Source organism: Filicampus tigris, chromosome 14 (assembly GCF_054856515.1).
Source record: "Filicampus tigris isolate MCC_2025a chromosome 14, RoL_Ftig_1.0, whole genome shotgun sequence".
Lineage (NCBI taxonomy): Eukaryota > Metazoa > Chordata > Actinopteri > Syngnathiformes > Syngnathidae > Filicampus > Filicampus tigris.
The window spans coordinates 21,413,100-21,436,222 of NC_141230.1; the positions used below are offsets into that span (position 1 = coordinate 21,413,100).

Here is a 23,123-nt window from a genome sequence, read left to right on the forward strand (position 1 = left end):
CCCTGTGAAAATGTTCCTGCGCAAGTATGAAAGAAAAAAAAAGAACCTGGTCTTCAAGGCGAAGCCTTGACGTGATCAAACTGACGAGGGCAACGTGATCAAACTGACGAGGGCAAAGGCAAACGAGCTGGGAAACTTTGCCACTACAGATGCACGGGCGGCCTCCAGTGGAGAGCAAAAGAATCACTGCCAAAGTACAGTTCAGTTGTATTTAACTTTGAAAATTTTATAAATCTGCATTTTTTTTTTTAAATCTATGTTTTCCAATATTATCCAGGTACAATTTTCATGTAACCTTTATGTCGTGTACTTTTAAATTGAATCATTTCAAAAGTGACCGACAAACTGTGCAATTCAAGTGAGGGAAAAAAAAACAAAATGTGTTGAAAACTACTCAAAAAGGCTACAGTAGTTAACGGAAAATATACTTTTTGAAAGTATTGAAATATTTTATGCGACTTTTGTAAATCCAAATCCAACTTCTTTAAATCCAATACAACTCTTTAATATATATTTTTTTTGTGGCCAAACATGTTTGAAGTGGAAAAAAAAACAAACAGTTTCATGAAATTAGGAAGACAATGTTGATTTTTCTTCCCTGGTAAAAATGAAAAGATTTGTTGGGGGATCCTCACTTTACGTCAGCTTCATTCTTATGGCGTAACCTGAATTTGTACGTAAGTTGGAATGTGTCGTAGTCATTAGAGGAGAACGTCGTAATTACGGTGAATATTTGCAATAAAAAGACTTGCAGGCCATCAATCGTTCCGCTTACAGCATAATTGCCTCAGCCAGTTTTAACGCGCTGTCACAATGTCCAAAAAACATTTTCCAGTGTGATTACCAAACATTTTTTTTGTATCATCCAGGTCATGACACTTGGCAACTAGATTCAAAATTGTTTGTTTTTTTTTTTCTGAAAATATCACTTAGGCAACTATGCAACTACTAACGAAATATAAAACCAACAAACAAGTATAGATTCTCACGCGCCATTCGCAAATCTCATAAATCGAGGACCCCCCGTCAAAAGTATTTTTCTTTCTCCTTTAGTTATTTTGCAGTTTTCAACCAATACTGACTTTTGTTTTAGCCTTTTTTATCAGACTGTGAGGGGCATGGGGGTGGGGGGTAAACGTGAAAACAGGAAAGGAAAATGGCAAGAGGTGAAAATCTCGCACTTTGCACAGAGAGGTTAAAAAAAACAGCAGGGGCTCAAAACGTGTGTGTGTGCGTGTGTGTGTGAAGGACAACAGATGAGGACGCTACGTTGCTGATCATTCAAACGCTGTCTGGTGGGGGCGGGCAGGTAGCGTGTAGCACGTAAGGTGTCCACAAACGTGTGTAAATGTGTTCAGATTACATCATGTCAACTTGCATGCATTTGTTGAGTTTTTTTTTTTTTTTTCCTTTCTTTCTGCCAACACAAACACTGCAGGCACTGGAACTGAGAACGCACATATAGAAACCTTCTCTTGCTTACTCACTTGAAAACAAACAAACAAAAAAAAAACGGAAAAAAAAGACAGACTTCAACAGCGGCCGGTGGCCCGCGGGGACGCTGGCTGCCTTTAGCGTCAAGCTAGCAGCGCGTCGACGTGACCACCTCGCCCAGACAATAATGAAAGCGTAGAGCTTTGCGTCCTTGCTCAAATGTGTTTCCCATGTTTGTTTGTTTGTGTTGAGGTTTATTGCGAGGAGGTGAGCACAGCGCGGCGGTCAAGACGGCCGGCTGCGGATTCAGTGTGGACTTGAGAGGAAAGCCGAGGCAACAGGTGGCGCAGCTTGCTAGCAAACTTGCTGCGGCCCCATGCGGCTATCATCTGGCGTAGTGCTTGATGTAATCTTGAACTTTGTTCCGAAAATCCTCCTGAAAGCAGACAAAAGCCGCAATCGTGTTAGTCGTCGTCGCCGCCGCCGCGGAGAACAACCGCACACATATTTGAAGACAAAAAAAAGTTGACAAACAACAATCATTTCACAACTTTGTCCATCATTAATGTGACCGCACAACATGTTGAACTCAATTGAAAAATGATGTTCAACGGGTGACGGCGCAGCACCGCCAGTGTTTCTGATGAACACCAAATCAAGTTCAGCTGTTCTCGTGTGCTGAGTGCTTAACTCATTCGCTGCCAGACATTTTCAGACCCGAACGTTTGAAAAAAAAAAATTGGAAAAAAATATAAATAAATTCCTGGGATTGAATGGCTGGACTGTGAAAAGACAAATACATTTGTCAATGGTAGCGAATGAGTTAAATGTCCAATTAAGGTGACATTTTTTACTTTTCATTTTTGTAGTTCTTGGTGAAAGCCGAAAAATGGCTTTGCAGCATCTTAAAGAAACGGCAAATGGTGATAGAGGCCCAGCCGCAGTCGCTGTCATCATGTCGCGTACACATTTGACCTTTCCATCTTATTAATCTGCTCTTCTGATTCCTTCTAGTTTCGTTTGATTCCAAGAAGATCCATTTGAAAGCTCAACTTCTTCCACTTCTTTCATCAAATCTTTACTTCAGAACACTGTATCAGATTTTTTTTTGTTACTTTTTCCACCTAATAGATAGAACATTGCTTCATCAAACAAGTGATCACCCCCCCCCACGCCCCCCCGCCCGCAACCTCATTGTGCAATCAGCAAGCAGCGTGTTGTTGCGTGCCTTGCACAATTCTTAATTAACGTGTAAGCCATTTATCATATGACAGTGGCGAGCACGATTACATCGTGGCCTGCGCGCCGCGCACTCTGCCAATGCAACGTTTACGTTAAAAGGTGAACGTAACCAACAGTTGTGACTGTGCCCAGGCGGAGGACATCTCTTCAAAATCAAATTGCTTTTCAACAATGGGGAGGAGCCAACCACAGACTGGGTCTTTCCTCGCATCCCCTGGGTGAACTATTGAGCCGTTTCCGACAAGCGAGGAGCTGAGCTCATTTTCTAAAGGTCCATTTCGCAAAAGACAAATATACTGTACAGGGATTGTTTTGGAGAGGCTCTGTTCAGATTTTCCCTTTCGCTCATTAGCCGACGACAGTAAAAAAAAAAAAATTTAAAAAAGAAGAAAAAGAACCCCCACGGATCATTATTTAAAGAACCCCTAACAAGACAGCGCTTGGGGATCTAAAAAAAAAAAAAAAGAAATCCAGCTCCACTTGGCCATTCATTAGCTTGCTAGAAAGTCTGCAGTCCATTAAAAACTTTTCAGCACTCCTCCAGTCACGCAAGGCATTTAGAACTCCTCGTCCTTAATTATCAGAGATTTCACCATCATCAGGGGCAAAGGGAAAACAAACAAAGCCTTTGGGGATGGACGCTTTCTCCAACAACCGCTGCAAGTTGGAAAGCAAGCAAAGCGTGACGACAGACAAAAAAAAGAAGACTTGCCGAGTCTTCGGGAATTCTGCCAGCTTGGTGCAACATGACACGGCAGGCTGTAAACGAAGGCCGAGGACAGAATCGTGTCCGAAAAATGACTTTTCTTTGCACATTGTGCTGTTGTGTTTGAAATGTCGCTGAGCTGACACGGGTACGGGTACTCGTTACTGCCGTGCGGAATGTAGCCGTGAAACCAAGCAAGTGACGCGAGCGCACCGACGCGGCTGCTCGTATTTAGTTTGGTAACAAGAAGCTGGAGACACGCAATGTTTTCTACTTCAGGGCATGGAAAACGTCAATAAGGTGATTGAGCGCCCGCGCGACATGATAGACAATTGACCGATGGGGCCGAGCCACTCGGGATCCCGGAGTCCAGTCAATGAGTGAGCGAGCCAGTCTGGAATTGAAGAGCGGCAATTTGGTAGGCATGAAGTCACGTCGCCAACCCCGCGAGGTCTTATTCGGACACGTCGCGGGCTTCCACAACTGGACCAATAATCAAGTTCGGATGGAGAACCTGGTTGCGCTTCACTAACACAGGACGCACGCATGCTGATAATCAGGACAACGTTTTGCGTTGCAAGATGGCAGCACTTGCATTACTTTGGATTTGAGATGATCATCGCTTTTGAGTTGAAGATACAGATTAGGGAGTAAATCGCGGCTCGTCACGTCAATCGTGAGGAAGAAAAATGCCAACGCGGAAGTCGGATTACAAGGGGAAGTCAACCCAAATCTGTGATTGTATAACATGTCTAAGGTGGCATTCAATGAGCAGCTCGGGTAAACATGGACCAGATAATAGCTAGCCTAGCTCCTGTGATTTCTTCTTCTACAACTATTCTTTCAGCTTGAAGATTCAGTGTGTCTAGGCATAAAAAAAACCCCAAAAAAACTAAAACCCACATCTATGAAGGCACACGCCCGCAGCTCACCACTCATGAGTTGTTGAAGATAATTCAAATAAGATGCAACTCTGCGCAAGGGGGCTCACAGTTGGAACACTTTGAAGTGTTCCAGTTGTTGTGAGTGCAGAGAACCGCAACAGCAAAGCCTCCACAAATGTAAAACAAGCTTTTACACGGGACTGGTGAGTCAGCAAAACAATCAGAACAAAACAGAATTCACTCTTTTTTTTTTTTTTTTTACAGACTCTTGTCTCATTCCTTCCCACACACTTTCTTCTCCAATTCACTGTCACGGATGTCTGGGTACAGTAAACATCTGCTGCGCGCAGAGGTAGGGAAAAGCATGCAGGGTGGTTTTTTCAGCAAAAAGAGCTTCCACAGAAAAAAACGCCAAAAGGCGAGTTCGCCAATCGCAAATATACATCTCAGTATATGGCATGCGTAAAAATGCTTGCGCCATTAAACGTTGTACACCCTTGCCAATTACTTGTAAAAACAAATAAGGAAAGAAGTGAAGGAAAAAAGTCCAACGCAGAATTGTAAATGTTTCCCGAGGTCCCGTTTAGTGCTGATTTGACTTGCAAATTGTCGCGCCTGCCTTCCACCCCGCAGGCACCGAGTTAGATGATAGTGCGGGGACAAGAGCCTTTTGAAAAACACGCCATCTGTGCCCGCCTGCTCCCTGCCGACGTCTCCGCGCAGGCTTTGCGCAAGTTTTTGAACAAGTCACACTGCGGCTGCTTCAGAAATGAATTGCTACTTGTGTTTGTTTATTTTTATGCACCCTTCTAATGAAAAGATGCCAGAATGAAGATACGGACAGGCAGGGGAGGGAGTGTGCAGTCAGGGCGCATTCCCATGAATGGAGAAAGTCTACGGCTGCATAGTCCTAGTGACACAATTCCATTTTTGAGGTGTTCTCAAGTGGCGCAAGCAGGATATGCGTCACGACAGCATGAATGGAGAAATTGATTGATCTTGGATCGCTACGTTCGATTATTTGGACGTTCACATCATGAAGGTTATGTTCTAAAGTCGCTTTCGAGTTCTTGAAACAAAGGACAAGACAAGACATTTGCAATTTCTGGAGAAATTGCTTGTCAATGCTGAATGGAAAAAATGTGGAATGATTTGGAGTAACACGGAATGATATTAAATGATGTGGAATGGGAATGAATGTGGAACATGGAATTTTGGAGGGATTTCTTTTTTTTTTTCATTTCTAATGGGATGTGAATCTCTTTTGAAAGCGTCACTGGGAGTGAAACTGGATTTTTGTGGCAATTTTAGTGGTGAAAATGTACAATTTTTGGCATGTTGAAAATTGTTACCCAAGGTGAGCTGAATGTTTTGAATTTCAAATGGGAACGATGGGGAATTTGGGGTTGGAAATGTTGAATATGGGGAAAACTATACTTTTGGGGGGAGTGAGAAATGCAAGTATTTTTAGAAAGCGTTAAAGCTGGAATGATGTGAATCAGATGAATTATGCGGATGTCGATACATGCCAAAGCAACAGGAGCAACGCAATTACATAATCGTTGCGAACATCAACGGAGGACATTTCTGTGGAACAAAGAGGCACAGACCCACCTTGTCTCTCAAATGATGTTCTGCTGCGTCAATGTTCAACGGGTCATCAAAATTCAACAAGTCCTACAGGTGACGAGAAATGCGATGTAAGAAAACATTACAAACGTGGCAACAGTATGAAAAGTTACGACTGAGCATCAAGCAGCCACAGGAAGTGCGCTCGTTGGAAAAGTGTCGGCAATGTCAATTTCAAACTTTTGAGCGTTCTACCGGGACTTGCGGCCAAAAGCACAAAATCTCATTTTGTTTTCTTGTTTGCATGTCACGAGCATCACAAGGCAGCCCCCATAATGGAAGATTATTTCCCCCAGGTCAGTGTGAGAGCCCGAGACAAGAAACGACTCTTTTGGAACTCAATTACAGCTCGACTAATTTGACTGCTGTGACCTCCTTAGCCATGAACATTTTGCAAACTTGAACCGTGCGCATCGACATGCTCATGGGAGCATCAACCTGTGGAGCAATATGCTCAACTCACATCAAATTTACTTTTGGGGGGACAAATATTAGCACGCCTTTTGATTCCTGCAAGACCTTTGAAATCAGCCTAATGAGCGCGCAACCGCTTTGAATGTGCTTGAGATGATTTAAGCAAAACTGGAACAACTTTAATGTTGTTGTAATCCCCTCCAAAAATATTGGAACAGTGAAATCACGTCCAATTTGAGACGAGATGAAAATCATTAACTTCATATTATATTTTGGGACAGTTCAACAAATTGTTTTAAAAAAACTTACAGTGAACAACGAGTTCAATCCCCAGACCACGTCCTAGAGAAAACAATGAGATTGCAAAAATAAGAAATAATGCCGAAAAGTCTCTGATTGCTCAGTACTGCATTTTAAAGTAACCTCTTCCAGTTTACCTTTAACGTTCTGGTGGGGGCCCACCCTGTGCCGTCAATAGAATGTTCACGCAATAGGCTGAAGATAAAGAAACAAGATGGTATTCATTATTTATGACACTCACACACACTAACGCCACTGATAATTGGGGAGGGATGAGGACTTTTTATCTTTTGGAATAAAAGAAAGCCACAACACTGGATTAATATAACATGTATCATGCATTTATGATACTTCTTACCATACCATGTATAATTAATACAGTTGAAATAAAATCCAAAGTCACGAGTGCGCTGTTGAATTTCATACCTCAGGCAGATCTCCCCATTCTCGGTGATATTTGGATGCCATATTCTGGTCAGACATCTCACTTTTGGAGGCTGGAGAGCAAGGCACAAACAAAGAATACAGCATATTTGAAAGCAGTGATTGTGAAATCAGCTGCCATTCTCGCTCTATTGAATAATGAACCAAATGAATAATGTCTCATGAAATGCAAATAGATACAGAGAATAGCATCATGCTAGAAAGAGCAGTACAAAATAGCATTCGTATTGAACTGATGAACTGCGCAAAGTTAGTGAAGGAAAAATGTTGTAATTGAAGTCTGAGGCTGTTCATTCGCTAATGCCAATTAAGTTTGTTTGACCGTGGCTGAATCGGAACTACTTGTCGACTGCATATGCTCCAAATCAATTGAGGAGTTTGTACCCAATGCCCCCATCCACCCTGGTTAGGTTCCGGGATGCGTTCACACGCGGGAAAAAAAATAAAATCCATTCTCCTCTCTTAACTCATTCACTGCCAGACATTTTCAGACTCTCTTTTACCCTAACGTTAGAAAAAAATTGAAAAAATATAATTAAATTCCCGGGCATGAATGGCTGGACTGTGAAAAGACGTATAAATTTGTCACTGGCAGTGAATGAGCTAATGCTTCAAATCCTCAAAGCATTATTTCTTTCCACTTTGTTGATTGCTCCTGTTTTGGTTGTAATTGTGAATGTTGCTACTTGGACAATCTAACTGCCCTCGCGAGAAGAAAAAAGTATCTATTTAGCTAGCAAGCTAGCAAGCTACGTTATGTACAAACCCAACAACGGATTGGGAGCAAAGCCAGCAAAGTACAAAATGTGATTGCAACCTTTCCCCGGACAAGCCCCAGATGACTTCATGGCATGTAGGAAGGATCGGAGCCACTCACCACCATGTTATAGGCTTCGGGCACATTTATTTCAAACTGAAAGCTGCCACTTTGGTAGTAACCTTCATCTGGAAGGAGAGGGACAAACAAAGTGATCGTAAATAGACAGCACTGAGACATTTGCGTGAGTTTTGCTGCGATTCCGCCGTTGCATTGCCTCCAAAATTCGTCAAGGTCATTTGGATCAGAAACCGAGCTTCAAACCTCATCGCCAAGCCAGCCAGCACAAATGATGAGACTTGGCTGGAGGGGCTTTGAATCTTTTATGTGCGTATGAAACAACAATGAAGCTTTACCGGCACACAAACTCACACTCCAGGCGGCGGGCGGGCGCTCACTATTTGGGTGACTTCTTGAAAGTGTTTTCACTTCATTTTTTATACACGCGTGAGGCAGATGTACTTAACCACTAGTCACTGTGCATCAATGTGAAATCGCATTCGATTTAAAAAGACAAGATGTAAACAGTACTTTTTGAACATGAGGAACTACATAAAAGCAGTTATCAAAAGCACAATTCTTTGTATTTCTTTTTATTGTGCTACTGTTAATAGGTTCATTCCGTTTGAAATAAGTCAGGATTGAAAGCAAAACCTGCAGCATTAAAGGCAAAGTGTTTCGAGATTTTCAAAAGGGTTTAGCAGGGGGGAAAAAGAAACAACACAAGAGAGCTGGGCTGGACTAACTGCTGCATTTACAGCTCATAAATAAATCATTTGTGTCTACAGCACACTGGGGCAATCAGCGAGGACTTGCGCTTCAACACACAGCAAACTATTCCAAAAGATATTAAGCAAACTCAAGTGTGACTTGTTCTAATACAGGCAAGAATTGTAATCAGTTCACGCCGCTGACTGACGCTTTAATTCACTAGTGGACTGTAACGCCACATGCAGCTTAATATTCATGAGGGCAAAAAAAGAATGTGACTGCGCCCTAGTGGTCATTGATGAACACCTTGTGGGGGTACACTATATCAAGTACGTATAAGATTTGGGATGACACATATGTCTTTGCCATAACAAAACCTCAAGTCAGTCACACATTAAGTACACTTTGGGGATAAATGTTTACGTTTAAATCGTCAGTCCAGATGTGTAAAATCGACATACGTGTTACCTGCTTTAAAGAGCGGCAAAAAAAAAAAAAACATGCACATAAGCGTCACGGCGTCAAGGGTTGTCGACATTACACTTTCTTTTTTTTTTTTTTAAAGCCGCCAACTGTGCTGACTCGAAAGTCAGTGCTGCCATGCACCATTGAGCATGACGGTCAATGAACAATTCATTTTGATATTCCACAATAGCCGTTTATCAAGGTGTCCTCCTTCATTATGTATCGACTGCATCTTTCCTCTCTGTGTATTTTGTGTACTGTTAAAAGACAGCGATGATCACGTGTACCTCATGTTAGAGGTCAAGCGTAATTATGTTGATTGCCACAGTGGCGGTAAACAGCATAAAAGTGAGTGAGAAAAAGGGGAGAAGCTCAATTTTAAGGTCAAGAAATAATTTTGTGTGTTTTCGGATTCACTTAAGAAAAATGACGGCAGCCCTTTGCCACATTTGCTGATCTTTGCTTTTCACCATATATTTTGCTTGCAAAGGCCTTTGTGAAACGAAGCTGGAGGTGCACCAACGATTGGGGCGACAGGGAGACTGATGACTCATAATGTCACACACACACACACCATGCACTAGTTTGGGAAAATCTTATCGTGTTGCTTGCTCATGACCCAATTTGCAGTGAGCAAATATCTACATCCTTGATGTATTTTTTCTTCACAATTTTGAACAGCTGAGAGGCTGCGTGTCCGTAGCATGATTTCACCACTAGACTCGAGCCATCGCTTGAAAGCGGCTCTGTCATCACGCAGCCGAGATGACCAGGTCATGGGTGGAGAGAGTTATTACAAAAAATAGCCCCGCCGTGTGTAATACACATACATATATTATTCTGGGTGTATCATAAACCGATTTGAATCTGAAAATTGTTTTTGAATTGACGGACCAAATCATAGCTTTACATGTAAAATCGTGGCACCCATGAATCGTATTTTACCCCAAGTACTGAGTTGCATATCTAATCGTCTTTTATGAGAGACATGCACCAGGTATACATCATCATAAATCAATTTGACATTGCTGAACGGGTCAAGTACCGACTGCACGTGCTGTGTTGGTTTCTTTTAAAAAGCAAGACAACTGCATGTTCTCTAGCCGCCTTCATTAATTGCCTGCTCAACCCATTTCATGTGTTTTCCAGTCGTCACATTGCACAAGCATATTCCGCCCTCTAGTGGTTCAACATGTGTAATACCACGGATAACGCCACAGGTCACTGACAGAAACACGTCCGGCCTGTTGTGTGTGTGTGTAATTCGGGATAGCAATTTTGTTTTAATTAATTGTTAACATTTAGTATTTTATCCCTTTGCATGCGAAGTATGAATTTATTTTATATAATATATTGTATAGTATTTCGTTATTCTTAAATATTCACCCCGATGTCCCCTGATGCGATGCGAGGACAGCATGAAGTGGTAAATGCAGTGCGCCTCCTGTGATTCAATTCCACACCAGTGCATTCGGACGGTTTGACGCGAGCAGCTGGGAAAATTGCTGACACGGCGCAACCAACCGTCTGCAAAGACTAAACAAACATCGCCGCAACACTTGAAAAACATACGCGCATGGCCTTCAAAACAATCACACGCACACACAATGGCCCGCTGAGCCGAGCTGTTGGAGGAAAGCGGGTCATTGGAGCACAGCGAACGAGCACCAAACGGTCGGCAGACGTTCCTTTGCCGCCCTGCCAACCATCGACATGAATGGGGCAGTTCAGAACAAACAAGGCCGGCCAAGTGGTCAAAAAAAGCTGACGTGTAATGTCATCACTGTTGCTTTTTTGGCCACTATCCAACATGCTGGCCATTAACAAGACAGAGACAAACGTCAATTCATCAGCGCAAAGCACGAATGAGGACGCCGAATGTTGTTCGCTTACCAGGAGACACTGCCAGCTGAAAATGGTGCAGTTTGTCCTCATCTGGGAAATTGGCTTTGCATGTACCTGGAATAAGGGGGAAACGTATGGTGTGTTGAAAGTGAACGGTTAAATGTGTCCCCTTTGTGCACCAAAATCACTGTCGTCTTTTTGGAAACACAAGTTTAAGACTAGACTGGCAAAAGTGAATTTGTCCCCTTTTTAAAAAAAAAAAAAAAAACACAGCTAACTTTCAAACCAGCTCCACACTACCCTCTGCTGTTCAATGACCTTCACTACACAAACACGGCCTGTGGCACTACAATTTTGAGATATTCACATTAACTAGTATACACAAAAATAAATATGAAAAACAAACACTAATTTAGCTTGAAACCTTTCACATGCCTTCAGCTTCCACAAACATCATTCATTATTGCTCATTATGTGAAGTTATATTAACACCGAAAATGGTTCGCTTCGTTATGTACCCTACAACTTATCCGTTCACGCTATTGTGTACTTTGCAACATTTGTTCATTTGGATCCGGATTATAAAAGAATAGAATACAGTATCAACAAATATTAACTCATTCACTGCCAGACATTTTCAGACACTCTTTTACCCTAATGTTTGAACAAATTTGAAAACAATATAAGAAGGTTCCTGGGACTGAATGGCTGTACTGTGAAAAGACAAGTAAATTTGACAATGGCAGTGAATGAGTTAATACATGTATAATAAATAAATACAACTATTTTTTTTTTTTTTTAAATGGCTTGGAAATATCTTCGGCTAGGAATGAGATGTCTTCAACAAGTAGATGAAAATGTGACTAAAATTGTGAGGGAAAAAAACAAAAAAAACCCAAAAAAAAAACATTGATTGCTTACGTACATGACCTATTTGACTGCTCCTCTCACCAATATTCTTCCATTTGCACTAGTTACGTTGAGCTTTTAGGGCAAATGTCTGCGTTTAAAACATCACTCTAATTTCGACACGTTTGGCCTGCACGAACAGTTGGTGAATATTTTGAGTTGAAATTTGTTACACAATCGGAAAGGGGGTTCCCTGAAAAGAAGATGAAACGAAACGGTTGAGGACAACATTGAGAAATAACCTTCTACTGTCTTACTTTACTTATACTGTCTTTACTTTGAAGGTGTTTTTTTGACCACACAAAAAAACAAAAACAAAAAAAACTCAATTACTGCAGAACCCATCTTTCGATTTTCAATTTCATGGTGCATTGTGCTCCGGCTGAAGTGGCCATTCCAACTATCATTGTGGGGAAATATTGTGAAGTTCCTAATAAAAAAAAAAAAATCAGTGACACTGTACAAATCATCACCTGCTTAAAACACGCCCACACACGCAAAATAAGCCCATTGAAAAACACACACTGTCACTACAGCGAAAGCACAGACTATTAAATATGGTTTCAATATGCAATGTCAATCCAGCCTTAAATGCACATGAATGAAGCTCTAATCGAGACCGCCTTCTTGAAGGAAAAAACATAATTATGAAGACATAAAAGACATGTAACGGACATGACAGCATCACAACGGCGAAAGTCACATCGTAACTTACTAGGAAGATTGGCTTCAAGTTCGGCAACTTCTGCAGAGAAACGACCGTCAGTTAGTACATCTGAAAGTGGGTTGAGCGCCGCAGCCTTTTCACGACTGATGTGAGTGTCTTTGGATTAGAAAAGCCAAACCTTTGGTAAGGAGACGGTCCCTGATGGAGACCCTGTGAGTGGCGTCGGAGACTGCGCCGGCCCGGCCCGTCTGTCCGCCGTCATTCCTCTTCAGTTTATTGGCCAGCGTGAGCATGGCTAACTGCAGCGCTGCTGTGCTCTGCCCCGCCCCCGCACGCCGCCTCGCGACTCAAACGCCTGTCACAGCGCGAATGACACACACATCATCATCGGTTTGAATCCTTTGAATCAGGGCGTCTAACCCGAGGTCACCTGTGGCTGCCCCTCAGAGTAGTGATGTACCTTCTGATTATATTATTACATAATTGCCACTGTATATGATTATTGTATTGGGGATTTTAACAAGCTAATTAATAAAAAAAAAAACTGTATATGCATTGTTTATTTTTGGGTTGTTGACATGCTCTTTTACACATATGGACTAATGAAGGAAGGAAGGACCTGAAAAAAAACAACACAAGTACCAGGATAACATGCAAACTGAACACAGGAGAGTCAAACCCAGAACCTCTCGCCTATGGGCAAACGTGCTTACCGATTAAACACCGTGCTGCCAATGAGCAACTATCTGTCCTGCCAAATGTGTAATCTGATTAAGGGCTTTTGATGCTAAAATACAAACTGAATACGCCAGCAAGATGTGATTTGGAAGTTTTGATGTTTTATAAACAATACAGGGGGTGGGTGTGAGGTTTGTGTTTTGGGGATTTACGAACAGCGCGCCTTGAACTTTGTAAGCCAACAAAATGTGAATTGGTAAGGCAAGAACTTTTGTCTTCATTTGATTGTTTTATATACAAGGCCTTGAAATGTTTTTCATTCAAACATTGACTACAGCTATGACTTCACTACAGCATCAGCATAGAAATGTCATGCGATTTACGTACAACAAACAAAATCGAAAAGGAGGACACCCCTCCCGGATCCATTCAATCAGTTTTAATGTTCAATGTCTAAAGTCTTCCTATTGACACTTAGCAGTATTTTAACTAGGTTGATGTTATTAGCACAGCTAATGAATAAGCAAGTGTCTTACTGTTTTGTCACTACACAAAATAGAACTAATAGCTATGTCGTTACCACAACTAGCGTAGATAACTTCCCCAGCTCATTATCGTGTCTGACTTTATAATGGTTCCGCATATAAAAGCAGCAAGTGTGAGCACTGCAACTGATACTTTAATTTGTTCAAAGGCAAGTTTTGAAGTTGTTTTCCAAACTACCCATCTCGCCGAGTTAGCTTGTGTGTTATCCGGACGTTGTTTACCTGTACCCTCGGAGCTAGCAGTCCGTGCTACACCATAATCGGACGCCCTCCGCTCGCCGAAACTCCGCTCGGTGATTAATTGAGGCACCGGTGACGGTAAATGGTGATAAAAGCTGATTTTGAGGGGGCCGGGGGTTGGAATGAACTGAGCGGAGCCTCAGCTGTCAGAACTTCTCTCCGGTATCATGCGGAGCGGAAGTGCGAGGATGTCCGCACAACATATGTGTCCGGCTAGAAAAGGCAGCGGGGTGAAAGGTCTTCGTTGTGCAGAAGTGGGGGTTTGCAAAATTATTTTCCCGATGTGAAGTGGGTTGATTAAATTGACATCTCCATGATACAAATTATTTCAATTCAGAGCCATAGGCAAAGAGCACATATAGACTAACATTTCCATGTGTGAACTGTGAATATCCATTTCAATCCTCTAACCGCCATCACTGCAGGTAACAAAAACAATTATACAGCATACCAAAAAATACAATTGTGCAATTCCCTGCACGTAAGCTAAGAGTGTGTAACACATTTTGACTTGGTTTAAAAGATAAAAAAAAAAACATGACTCAAATTTTGGGAAAATGTTTTGTCCATTACATGGCCGCTTTGTAAAAAAAAAAAAAAAAAAATCAAGCGCATTACTTTTACCGTTAGCATTAACCTAAATCTTTGAGAATGTTTACATTACTCTTATACCATTAACTTCTTTGAAAAGTATTAGTGCAGCTTACTTCAGCTTTAATGAAGAACATGTTAGCTCCAGTTTTTAGTTCATTTTGGGGAATAACCTCACTTTTTTTGCATTATGACATGTATAATTACTCTACATTAACTTGAGCATTTAGTACTATCTTTAGTGATGTACTCCGCATTCACAAATGTTTTGTGCATTGGATTGCTTTAGTAAAGAGCAATTACAGGTTTGCTTTAGTGAAAAATGTGATAAAGCACTCATGAATATGTAAAGTATTCATCATTTTATTTAGTCCATCCCAACCTTACACATGTTATATGGCAGTACATAATAGCAAAAACTGCACTCAGGATAGTATTCATTAGAAATGGGGGACAGAAAGGATTTCGGGGTAGGGGGGGTTCTATTTCTGGTTGGGCATCAGATCATCAATGGACTCCTCCTTCTCCAAATTCTTCTCCATGTCCACCAGCAGCTTGACACCATCCACCACCATCTGCACAAGCTCCACTTCAGAAAATCCCAGTCTGTCCGCGTTGGAGATGTCGAAGACTCCATCCACGGCGTCGGTGTCCACGCCACCTGATTGACAAAGCACACTGAGTGCTCATGGAAGCACAGGAGTCGGACCAAAGATCGGTAGGTTTGCCGGTACCAGTTCCACGTTTTTGGAGACGCAGCCTCTTAAGAATCTCCTCAAATTCGGCATGCTTGCCCAGGTTTGGCAGCTTGACGTGTACGCCGGCACGCAGGCCGGTGCCCAGGTTGGAAGGGCAGGTCAGGATGTAACCCAAGTGCTCGCTCCACATGAAGACTCGGCCTTTCTCCTTGAATCTGGCTTCGATCTACAGGTGGTGAGAAGATTTTAGCAATAGTTTAACCTGGCTTCGATCACCACAGGTGGAGAGTTGTTCTTTTCTGACAGTTTAGAACAGGGGTCTTCAATCCTGTTCCTTGAGGGCCGGTTTCCTGGATGTTTTCCATTCCTCCCTGCTGCAACACACCTGATTCAAATGATCAGATAATCAGAAGCTGGATAATGATCCTGATCATTTGAATCGGGTGTGTTGCAGCAGGGAGAAATGGAAAACATCCAGGAAACCGGCCCTCAAGGAACAGGATTGAATATCTCTGGTTTAGAACAAGAGTTCCCGATCTTTTTCGATCCAGGGAACCTTGAAGAAATCTTTCAAAGAAGCCGATTTGTAAAATTACCTATTTTATTGCAAAGCTATCGATCTACTGTTGTCTGTTTTCAAGAAGAGATGTGCTTGCCAAAAAAAGTTGTACAGTTTGAGAACCACTGGTTAGAAAAACCTCATTCCTACAAACCTCTGCCAGTCCAGTGCAGAATCGGGTGAACACTTCCTTTATGTTGCCTCCTTTCTGCATGGAGATGACGCGCAGATGGTCCTCCTCGTTCACCCACACTAGGAAGGTCTTGCTCTCGTTGTGCCTTTGGAACACGGGTGGAAAAATGACTCAGAGCAGACACTTGTGTAAAAAGACGGTTCAACAGCGGTGATTGAACTCTCATCAGAGAAGTATTTTTCATTCTACCTACGTATGGCTATTGAGATTCAATAGGCGGTTCCTCACCAGATGCCTCTGCCGTCTGGCCAGTCGCGGGCCATCCTGGAGGCCAGCAAGAGAGGGGACACGGGCTTGTCAAACAGGAAGTGGTCGTCGATCAGCTGCTGCTGCTCCGCCTCCGACATGTTCTTCAAAGCGTAGTACTTGCCAGCCAGGTCTCCAGTCAGAGAGCCCAAAGCTAAAGCCGGAGAAACACATTTGTGAACAAATCCCTAATTGTGACGTAAGACACTCGGGCCGTCGGGCATTTTCTTTACCTTCGATGGAGAGCTTCTCCAAAGCACGCCTTTCTCCTCTGGTGCAGTGTGGCGGCAGGCAGAAGCCGCGGATGCTGCGGCCTGTTCGCACACGGGAGCTAAGAACGTAGTTGGCGTCCAGGTCGTCGCCCCCCTACGCAAGGGGAAGAAAGCATTGGATTCTTTATACGCGCAAAATCAGTGTATCATTGGTTTTCATTTTCAACTAGCAATCGAAAAATCCATCCATCAGTTTCCCGTACTGCTTGTCCTGTTGTGAGGAATACCATCACTGAGTGGGGACATAAATGCTACACTGCCACAATCGGAAAATCAGGAAAGCAGAAAAAGCGACTGATCATTTTGCCAGTTGAAAATGAAATGAAGGAATAAAATGTAAAAATCCAGACAAAAGATGCTCACCACCAGGTTCCCTGGGTTGAGGTCAGTCTTGTGCGTGTCTGTGGGCTTGTATCCGCCGTGTCTATCCTCAATCACGGGGTCAAAAAGCTCCTTGTAGACGTCGTAGGACTCCTCGTCTCCGGCCACGCAGCCCACGGTCATGATGTAGGGGTGACCTGCCCACGTTAACATCACCACACCCGAGAGTCATCAAAAAACGGCGTGGCACCGCAGTTGCAAGTTAGCAACGCCTACCAGGATTGTCCACCCCGGTCTGAATGACGCCGTCGATGGTGAAGCCGCTGCGAGTGGACCTCTCCTTCAACGTGGCGTACATGTCCTGAGTCAGGAACTTGGCCATGTGGTTCTTGTGCTGACTGATATCCGGGAACTCGTCCGTGGCCGTCAGCCCCCTCTGCTTGCGGTTGGCCATTCCTTCAGAGCTAAAACGGATCATCAGCAAAAACATCATCATCCAGATAGGTCTGTCCATTTGGCGTTTGGCTAACCTTCCCGCGCAACAGCACTTCTTTCCATCAACTCTCGAGTCGCATGAAAACATCGGTGCCGCGATCGCATTCATCATGCCCTTCCCTAAACATGGCGCAACTCTTTTTACGGCATGGGGGAAAGCCGACATCGACATGATGCTGGAGCTCAACAAAACTGAAAAGGTGCTGAGACGCTTTGAGTGTTACGGAACAAAAACACTATCAATCGTAGCATCAAATCATTCAATTTACCCGAGAATCTTGACCATCAAAAGACAAATTCATCCACTGAATTAGCAACAAGTCCATTTAGAACCAAATCCTCCACCAAAAAAAAAATCACAACTGCAACCACTGAAGAGTCCATATAGCAGCAAATAATAACATTAGTGGATACTGCAGGATGAAGCAGTAGCACAAAGAGGAAAAGGTCTCCTGGATAGAACAAAAAGTCACTATGGTGCAGCCAAAAAGTCCAACTCACTACTAATGGGATGTTCCTACATTTTGGTGGCTTTGCACCGATACGACAATATTAAGCTCGGCTTCAAGGCCAACTGACAAGTTTGTTAATAGTCACTCCCATAACATGCATCAAGGCCTTTTGGAACCAAAGTGATGAAGTCACAAACAAAGCATGCAAGTTTTTTTATGATGTCACAACCTTTTCCCCACAAATCAGAAAATGTCTGACCAATTCTTAGTACAGTCTAAGTACGGATTTGTGCTCCAGTCACGAATGTAGGTGAAAATGTTAAAGCTGAACACGACTTAAAGGACTTTTTTTTTTGCTTTCATTTTACTTTTTTTCGTTTTGAATGAGCGTCGGTTTAGAACGCTTACCAAATATGTTATTTGATCAAAAAATGTAAAACAATCACATACTCAATGACTATATTAATTATTTTTGACTGTTTTTGTCAGTTTGTTGAGGTGGTTGTTTTTTTCGTGAACTGTAAACTTTTAAAACCCTCAATTAGTAACATTTGTATGATAGATGACTTTCCCGTTTTGAATTGAACAATTGAAATTGTTTTCAAAAGCGAGATGCACTTGTAGGATTAATTTCATCAAGCGTGACAGTTACCAAAGGTGTCACGTATTTCCATGTGAAATTCTAAAGTGTGCAAAAAGCGTCGTTGCTTGTGCTTACCTGATTCAGCAACACTTGGAAAGTTCGATTCAACGGCGAAGATGCTCGCGCACACAAGTTTTTGTCTGGAGGAAAAAACTGCGTTTTATATTGTTCGGCCCAAGTTGACGCCGTCAGCCCTTCTTTGTATCACAGGGGCGCGTGTTGTGCGACTGACGCGTCAAAAGCTTTTTCAAGGTGACGTGTGCAGCTCGTTGAGTTTGTGCGGTGCTTTTCTCCAAACGCAAATGCGTGACGTTCGGTTATTTTTCGATTTTTTTTAATTTTAATCTCTGACTGCGTGACGTTCCGCTTGTAACGCAAGCAAGCGCACATTCGGCTTTGGTTGGCAAGCTTTTATTGACATCGTTTATTTAATGGGTAAATAACAAAAAAAAAAACTTTACACATGAATAGATGTTTTTGTAAGAAACTAGGGATAACAATGCGGAGTAAATTTTTATGGAATAAATAAATATCATACACATTGATTCAATATTCAATGAATATTTTAGGATGCACACATAACTCATCTCGTCATGCCTTATTCAGTGGCCTGTCATGCAGTTCTCCCCCACAAATGTTGGACGCTAAGTGAGGAAAAGACAATATAATGTCGCCCTCTAGCGGCAGTTTGAAGACAATGCAACGGTTCATTCACAATACCGTGCTACAACTTGAATTGTTCTCATTTCCGACTCCGATTGTAGTACACGGGTGCATCTCGATAAATGAGAATAAACTAGGTATTAAGATTAATTGATATCAGTGGTCCACTTCGCAACGTGGAACTCATGTTATAAAAGATTCAACAAATACATTCTAGAAGGCCAATCCCTGCCGAATGTGAAAACGTTTGATTGCTTTTTATACGATGTTATAATTACCTGACATGGTGAATTTTGGGAGGAAAATCAAATCATGAACTATTTCATTCTGTGTAGTGATTTCTTCACTTTTAATTCAAATCCTGAAATAAACAAAGATTTTCCATTGCATATCAACTGGCTCTACAGCTTAAAAAGAAAGAGAGATGTTAACGCTCCTTAAGTATCTATGCATTTTTATTATTATTAAAATGTATGAATTCATTTATTTGACAAAATGACAAATAATTCCTACGTATTACAACTTTTTTATCCAGCTACTCTACAGCACATTTCTCCTTTTCTAGACATCATCTGGAGCGTTTTTGCTAGCCAGCATGTAGAAATACTGGACAGCCATTACCACTTCCGTCTCTACAGAGGTCACCTTCATGATGGACATCAACCTGTAGTGAGGAAGGCAGGAAAAAAATTAATAAAATCTCATAGTCTGACTTTGTAATCATGTCTCATCAACACCCCGTTTTACATCATGGTCGGTTTCTTGGACCTCAAGAGGACATTTGAAAATGGGCTTTTTCACGGCTTGTGTACAAACAGTTGGGAATGAGCAAATACATCTTATGTCAGCTGCCCATTTTCTGAAAATGTGTCTGTGATGTCGCACTTAGGCTAATTTACATGAGCTGAGCCGAGAACCGCCCATTTCAAGCCATGGAAGGACTACACACAATCACGTCCGAGGCAAAAAGTTAAGCAGGGGTGCTTTGAGCTGTCAAAATCAAGGCGGAATACCTTTGACAAATGTCCTGCGAGAGCCTGTTGGCCTTCTGGGGGTCTTCCCTCAGCATAGCCTGATAGCTGGAGAAAGATTCCACAAAGCCCATGTAGCTGCACAGGGGCATGGGCTTCTTCACCCACACACCCTCACACCTGCAGTGGGGGGGGACAGTAAAACAGGTCAATGTCTTCATCCATCCACCCATCCATCCTTTCAGTTTCCATACCGCTTAGCCCACTTTGGATCGCAAGGAGCCGAAGCCTATCCCAAGTTGCTGTGCACTCACCACTCTTTGTCAGCATACGGGATGGAATTGTAGGCTTCCCGATACAACTCAACAGACCTTGAACCAAGTTGAGGACTGCGGTATGGATGCAAAGCCGCATAGAACTGAAAATGACCAAAATAAAAAGCACAATGACGATTCGCAGTGGCTAATACGATTTTTCTTTACTGCAATGTAAGTGGCACTAATGGATCCACTATCTCAGAGCCTATGTTGGATGTAATTTGCAGACTTCTGCATTTTAGTTTTGATTGCTTTCCATATTAGGCAAACAATGTAGTGATTTATACACAAGGGGGCGTCTTAGAATCCCCAGACATCTAAAATAATGCCACAAAAAAAAGTCAAGAGACTCGTTGAAAAAAAAAAATGGCAAAATTGGAAATACTGAGTATCTTGATTCAATGCAACAAAGAATATCCGATACCTTTTCTCAAGACACCTTGGATTAGTAAATTGAAAAAAAACCCCTGTGAATTGTGAAAATGTCTCAATATTTCAACTTTACAAATGTGTGAGCACCTCTTTGCACACTTGGTTGAGTGACTCTTGGCAGCAGCCCGGGTAGGTCAGTTCCATATTGAGAGTGTAGTTGAGCAGAGCCAAGCAACCGCGAGGCTTCAGGACCCTGTGGGATTCCTGCAGAAAGCGTTGTCCGTCAAACCAGTGGAAGGCGCACATGGCTGTTATCAGGTCCACTGAGCTGTCAGCGAACGGCAGCTCCTCGGCCACGCACTGTCTAAAAGTGGAGTCATACACACACACAAAAAAAACGCACTTTTAACATTCAGGATACTGTATAGTAGAGGACATCCATCCTTGTGCAGTATTTCCTGAAGCTCCGCGTCAGGGTTGTAGGTAGGGATGGCAAGTTCTTTTCTTGGTCATTTTGGTCCTAGGAATCCTTTGTTTGCTTATTTGATAATTGTGCTCATCAAAAACAACAAAAACATACAACCACCACTTTGTCTGGGGCTTGGCTGCTGATGGACCTATTTGAAGCGCATTCTTCTCTGCTGTGACTGGGTTCACTTCAGGGCACAAATGACGGAAGAGGGAGAGGACAAAAAAAAAATCCAAGTGTTGTATGTAAAAGTAGAAGTCAACCACAACATTTTCTTGACAAGAATATGTTCTATGCAGGCCCACTAGTCGAAAACATGGCATTCTGATGAATATTGCGTTTGTGGAGTAAGCAGTACAATCTACCCGTCACAGGGGGCGGCCAGTTTGCCACTTGCTGTCGAGTGAAAATGATATCAAAGTTACTCAGGGTTTAGATAACGACCAATCGTGGCTCAGCTTCAGAAAACAGGTCAGCCGTGATTGGCCATGACGTGAGCCCCGAGCAACTGTGATGTCATTTTCAGTTGACGGAAGTGGCAAAATGGCCACCCCATGAGATGGCTAAAAACAGGTGGATTTTGCTGCATAACTCATATTCCACAAACACAATATTAATCAGAATACCATGTTTAGACTAGTGAAGGTGTATAGAACATATTATTGCAGGGATTTTTTTGGGTGTTGATGTCCACTTTAAATGCAAAAGGAGCACTTTAAATATTCCCAAATATGAATAGCCACCGTCATATATTGAGAAATGTATCCAGTGAAAACCTTCAATACCCGGTGGATCAGGTCAGGGGTGGAGCTACACGGACACGGCCAACCCACAAAAAAAAAAAAAAAAATCTGGCTACGGCCCTGTATTAAATACCCGGTAATCAGTAGCTATGATGGAATCAAAATCCACAAATTCTCATCACAGCAGAGTAAACCGATTTGGGGCGAGAGAAGAATAAAACTCCATGTAAAAATGCCAATGCTAAATGTCCAGTGTGCTACTGCGGTCAAGCTATCCGCTCCTACGTTTTTGAGTGCTGGCTTGTACTGGTATGTACGTGTCAAACAACCACATCGCGAAACATACGCATAGTGTCATTCGTATCCATTTGGAATCTTGAGGAAGTTTCTGCTTGCCTACCGATAGGTGACGTTTGGCTCTCGAGCGTGCTGCAAAGCCTGATCCAGCTGGGCCGGGCTCACGTCCATGCCCACCACGGACGCAAAGTGTTTGGCCAGCAGCACCGTGCCTTGCCCCGAGCCGCAGCCCACATCCACGGCCAACTGCAAGGGCTCGCTTTTCTGATTTAAAAAAAAAAAAAAAAGTTGTCAATTGATTGCCACTCTCACACACAGTTGTAGATCAAAAATAAACACGTGTTCCAACCTCACTACAGCATAACTACAAACTCCAAAATAGATCTTGACAGAACATTTTGAGGCTGACCTGTTTTCTCACAAATTCCACCACATGCTGAATCAGCTGATCCGATGGAGAAATCCTATACTTCCAATAAGAGGCGGCGTGATCTTTGCCTTCAAACAGACGGTGAGCCATAACAAGTCATGTATAGGGAGTTGTGTAGAGCATATAACACACAGCAACATTCAAGTCACGTACACGCGCACACGCACCCACACACAAAAAGGCAGCAACAATGGACCAATTGTACACATGGGTGGCTCTATTATGTCCGATGGTACATGCAAAGTTTGACAATGAGCGCCTTTAAAGGAGAAGCGACTCTCTTTTTGGGTGTCATCGAAGGACGTTTCAGACAACAGTAACATATAAGTTCACACAGCAGGGCATGATGGCCACTTCGGTATTCATTGACAGCCGAAGTTTTGGAATCGCCCCGGCACGCATGCGCAAAGAGCAGGACGTCGAATAACACGGGAAAAAAAACAATAACCCTGTCACGTGAC

General features: G+C 42.6%; 3 protein-coding genes across 4 annotated transcripts; all 3 read right to left on the minus strand.

Moving 5' to 3' along the window:
- Nucleotides 1-205: 205 nt before the first annotated feature.
- Nucleotides 206-14,138, minus strand: ube2f (ubiquitin-conjugating enzyme E2F (putative)). 2 transcript variants are annotated; one of them, XM_086052321.1, is made up of 10 exons: nucleotides 13,913-14,138; nucleotides 12,646-12,822; nucleotides 12,516-12,542; nucleotides 10,940-11,005; nucleotides 7,931-7,998; nucleotides 7,036-7,106; nucleotides 6,747-6,804; nucleotides 6,619-6,651; nucleotides 5,881-5,943; nucleotides 206-1,870 (listed from the first exon to the last, which is right to left on the minus strand). In XM_086052321.1, exons 2-10 carry the CDS (start codon nucleotides 12,758-12,760, stop codon nucleotides 1,820-1,822), a joined length of 552 nt encoding a protein of 183 aa, XP_085908447.1. In that variant the 5' UTR covers nucleotides 12,761-12,822; nucleotides 13,913-14,138; the 3' UTR covers nucleotides 206-1,819. The 2 variants fall into 2 exon arrangements, with proteins under 2 accessions (XP_085908447.1, XP_085908446.1); XM_086052320.1 differs by having other exon boundaries at nucleotides 12,516-12,545.
- Nucleotides 14,139-14,868: 730 nt separating this feature from the next.
- On the minus strand, nucleotides 14,869-17,818 carry LOC147136811 (creatine kinase, testis isozyme-like). Its single transcript, XM_086051328.1, has 8 exons — nucleotides 17,575-17,818; nucleotides 17,087-17,274; nucleotides 16,853-17,007; nucleotides 16,451-16,583; nucleotides 16,200-16,371; nucleotides 15,933-16,056; nucleotides 15,256-15,445; nucleotides 14,869-15,182 (listed from the first exon to the last, which is right to left on the minus strand). Exons 1-8 carry the CDS (start codon nucleotides 17,589-17,591, stop codon nucleotides 15,004-15,006), a joined length of 1,158 nt encoding a protein of 385 aa, XP_085907454.1. The 5' UTR covers nucleotides 17,592-17,818; the 3' UTR covers nucleotides 14,869-15,003.
- A 1,682-nt stretch (nucleotides 17,819-19,500) lies between these two features.
- LOC147136812 (putative methyltransferase DDB_G0268948) lies at nucleotides 19,501-23,034 on the minus strand. Its single transcript, XM_086051329.1, has 6 exons — nucleotides 22,642-23,034; nucleotides 22,336-22,496; nucleotides 20,871-21,087; nucleotides 20,349-20,452; nucleotides 20,077-20,214; nucleotides 19,501-19,727 (listed from the first exon to the last, which is right to left on the minus strand). The coding sequence occupies exons 1-6, from the start codon at nucleotides 22,750-22,752 to the stop codon at nucleotides 19,625-19,627; spliced, it is 834 nt and encodes a 277-aa protein (XP_085907455.1). The 5' UTR covers nucleotides 22,753-23,034; the 3' UTR covers nucleotides 19,501-19,624.
- Nucleotides 23,035-23,123: the final 89 nt, after the last annotated feature.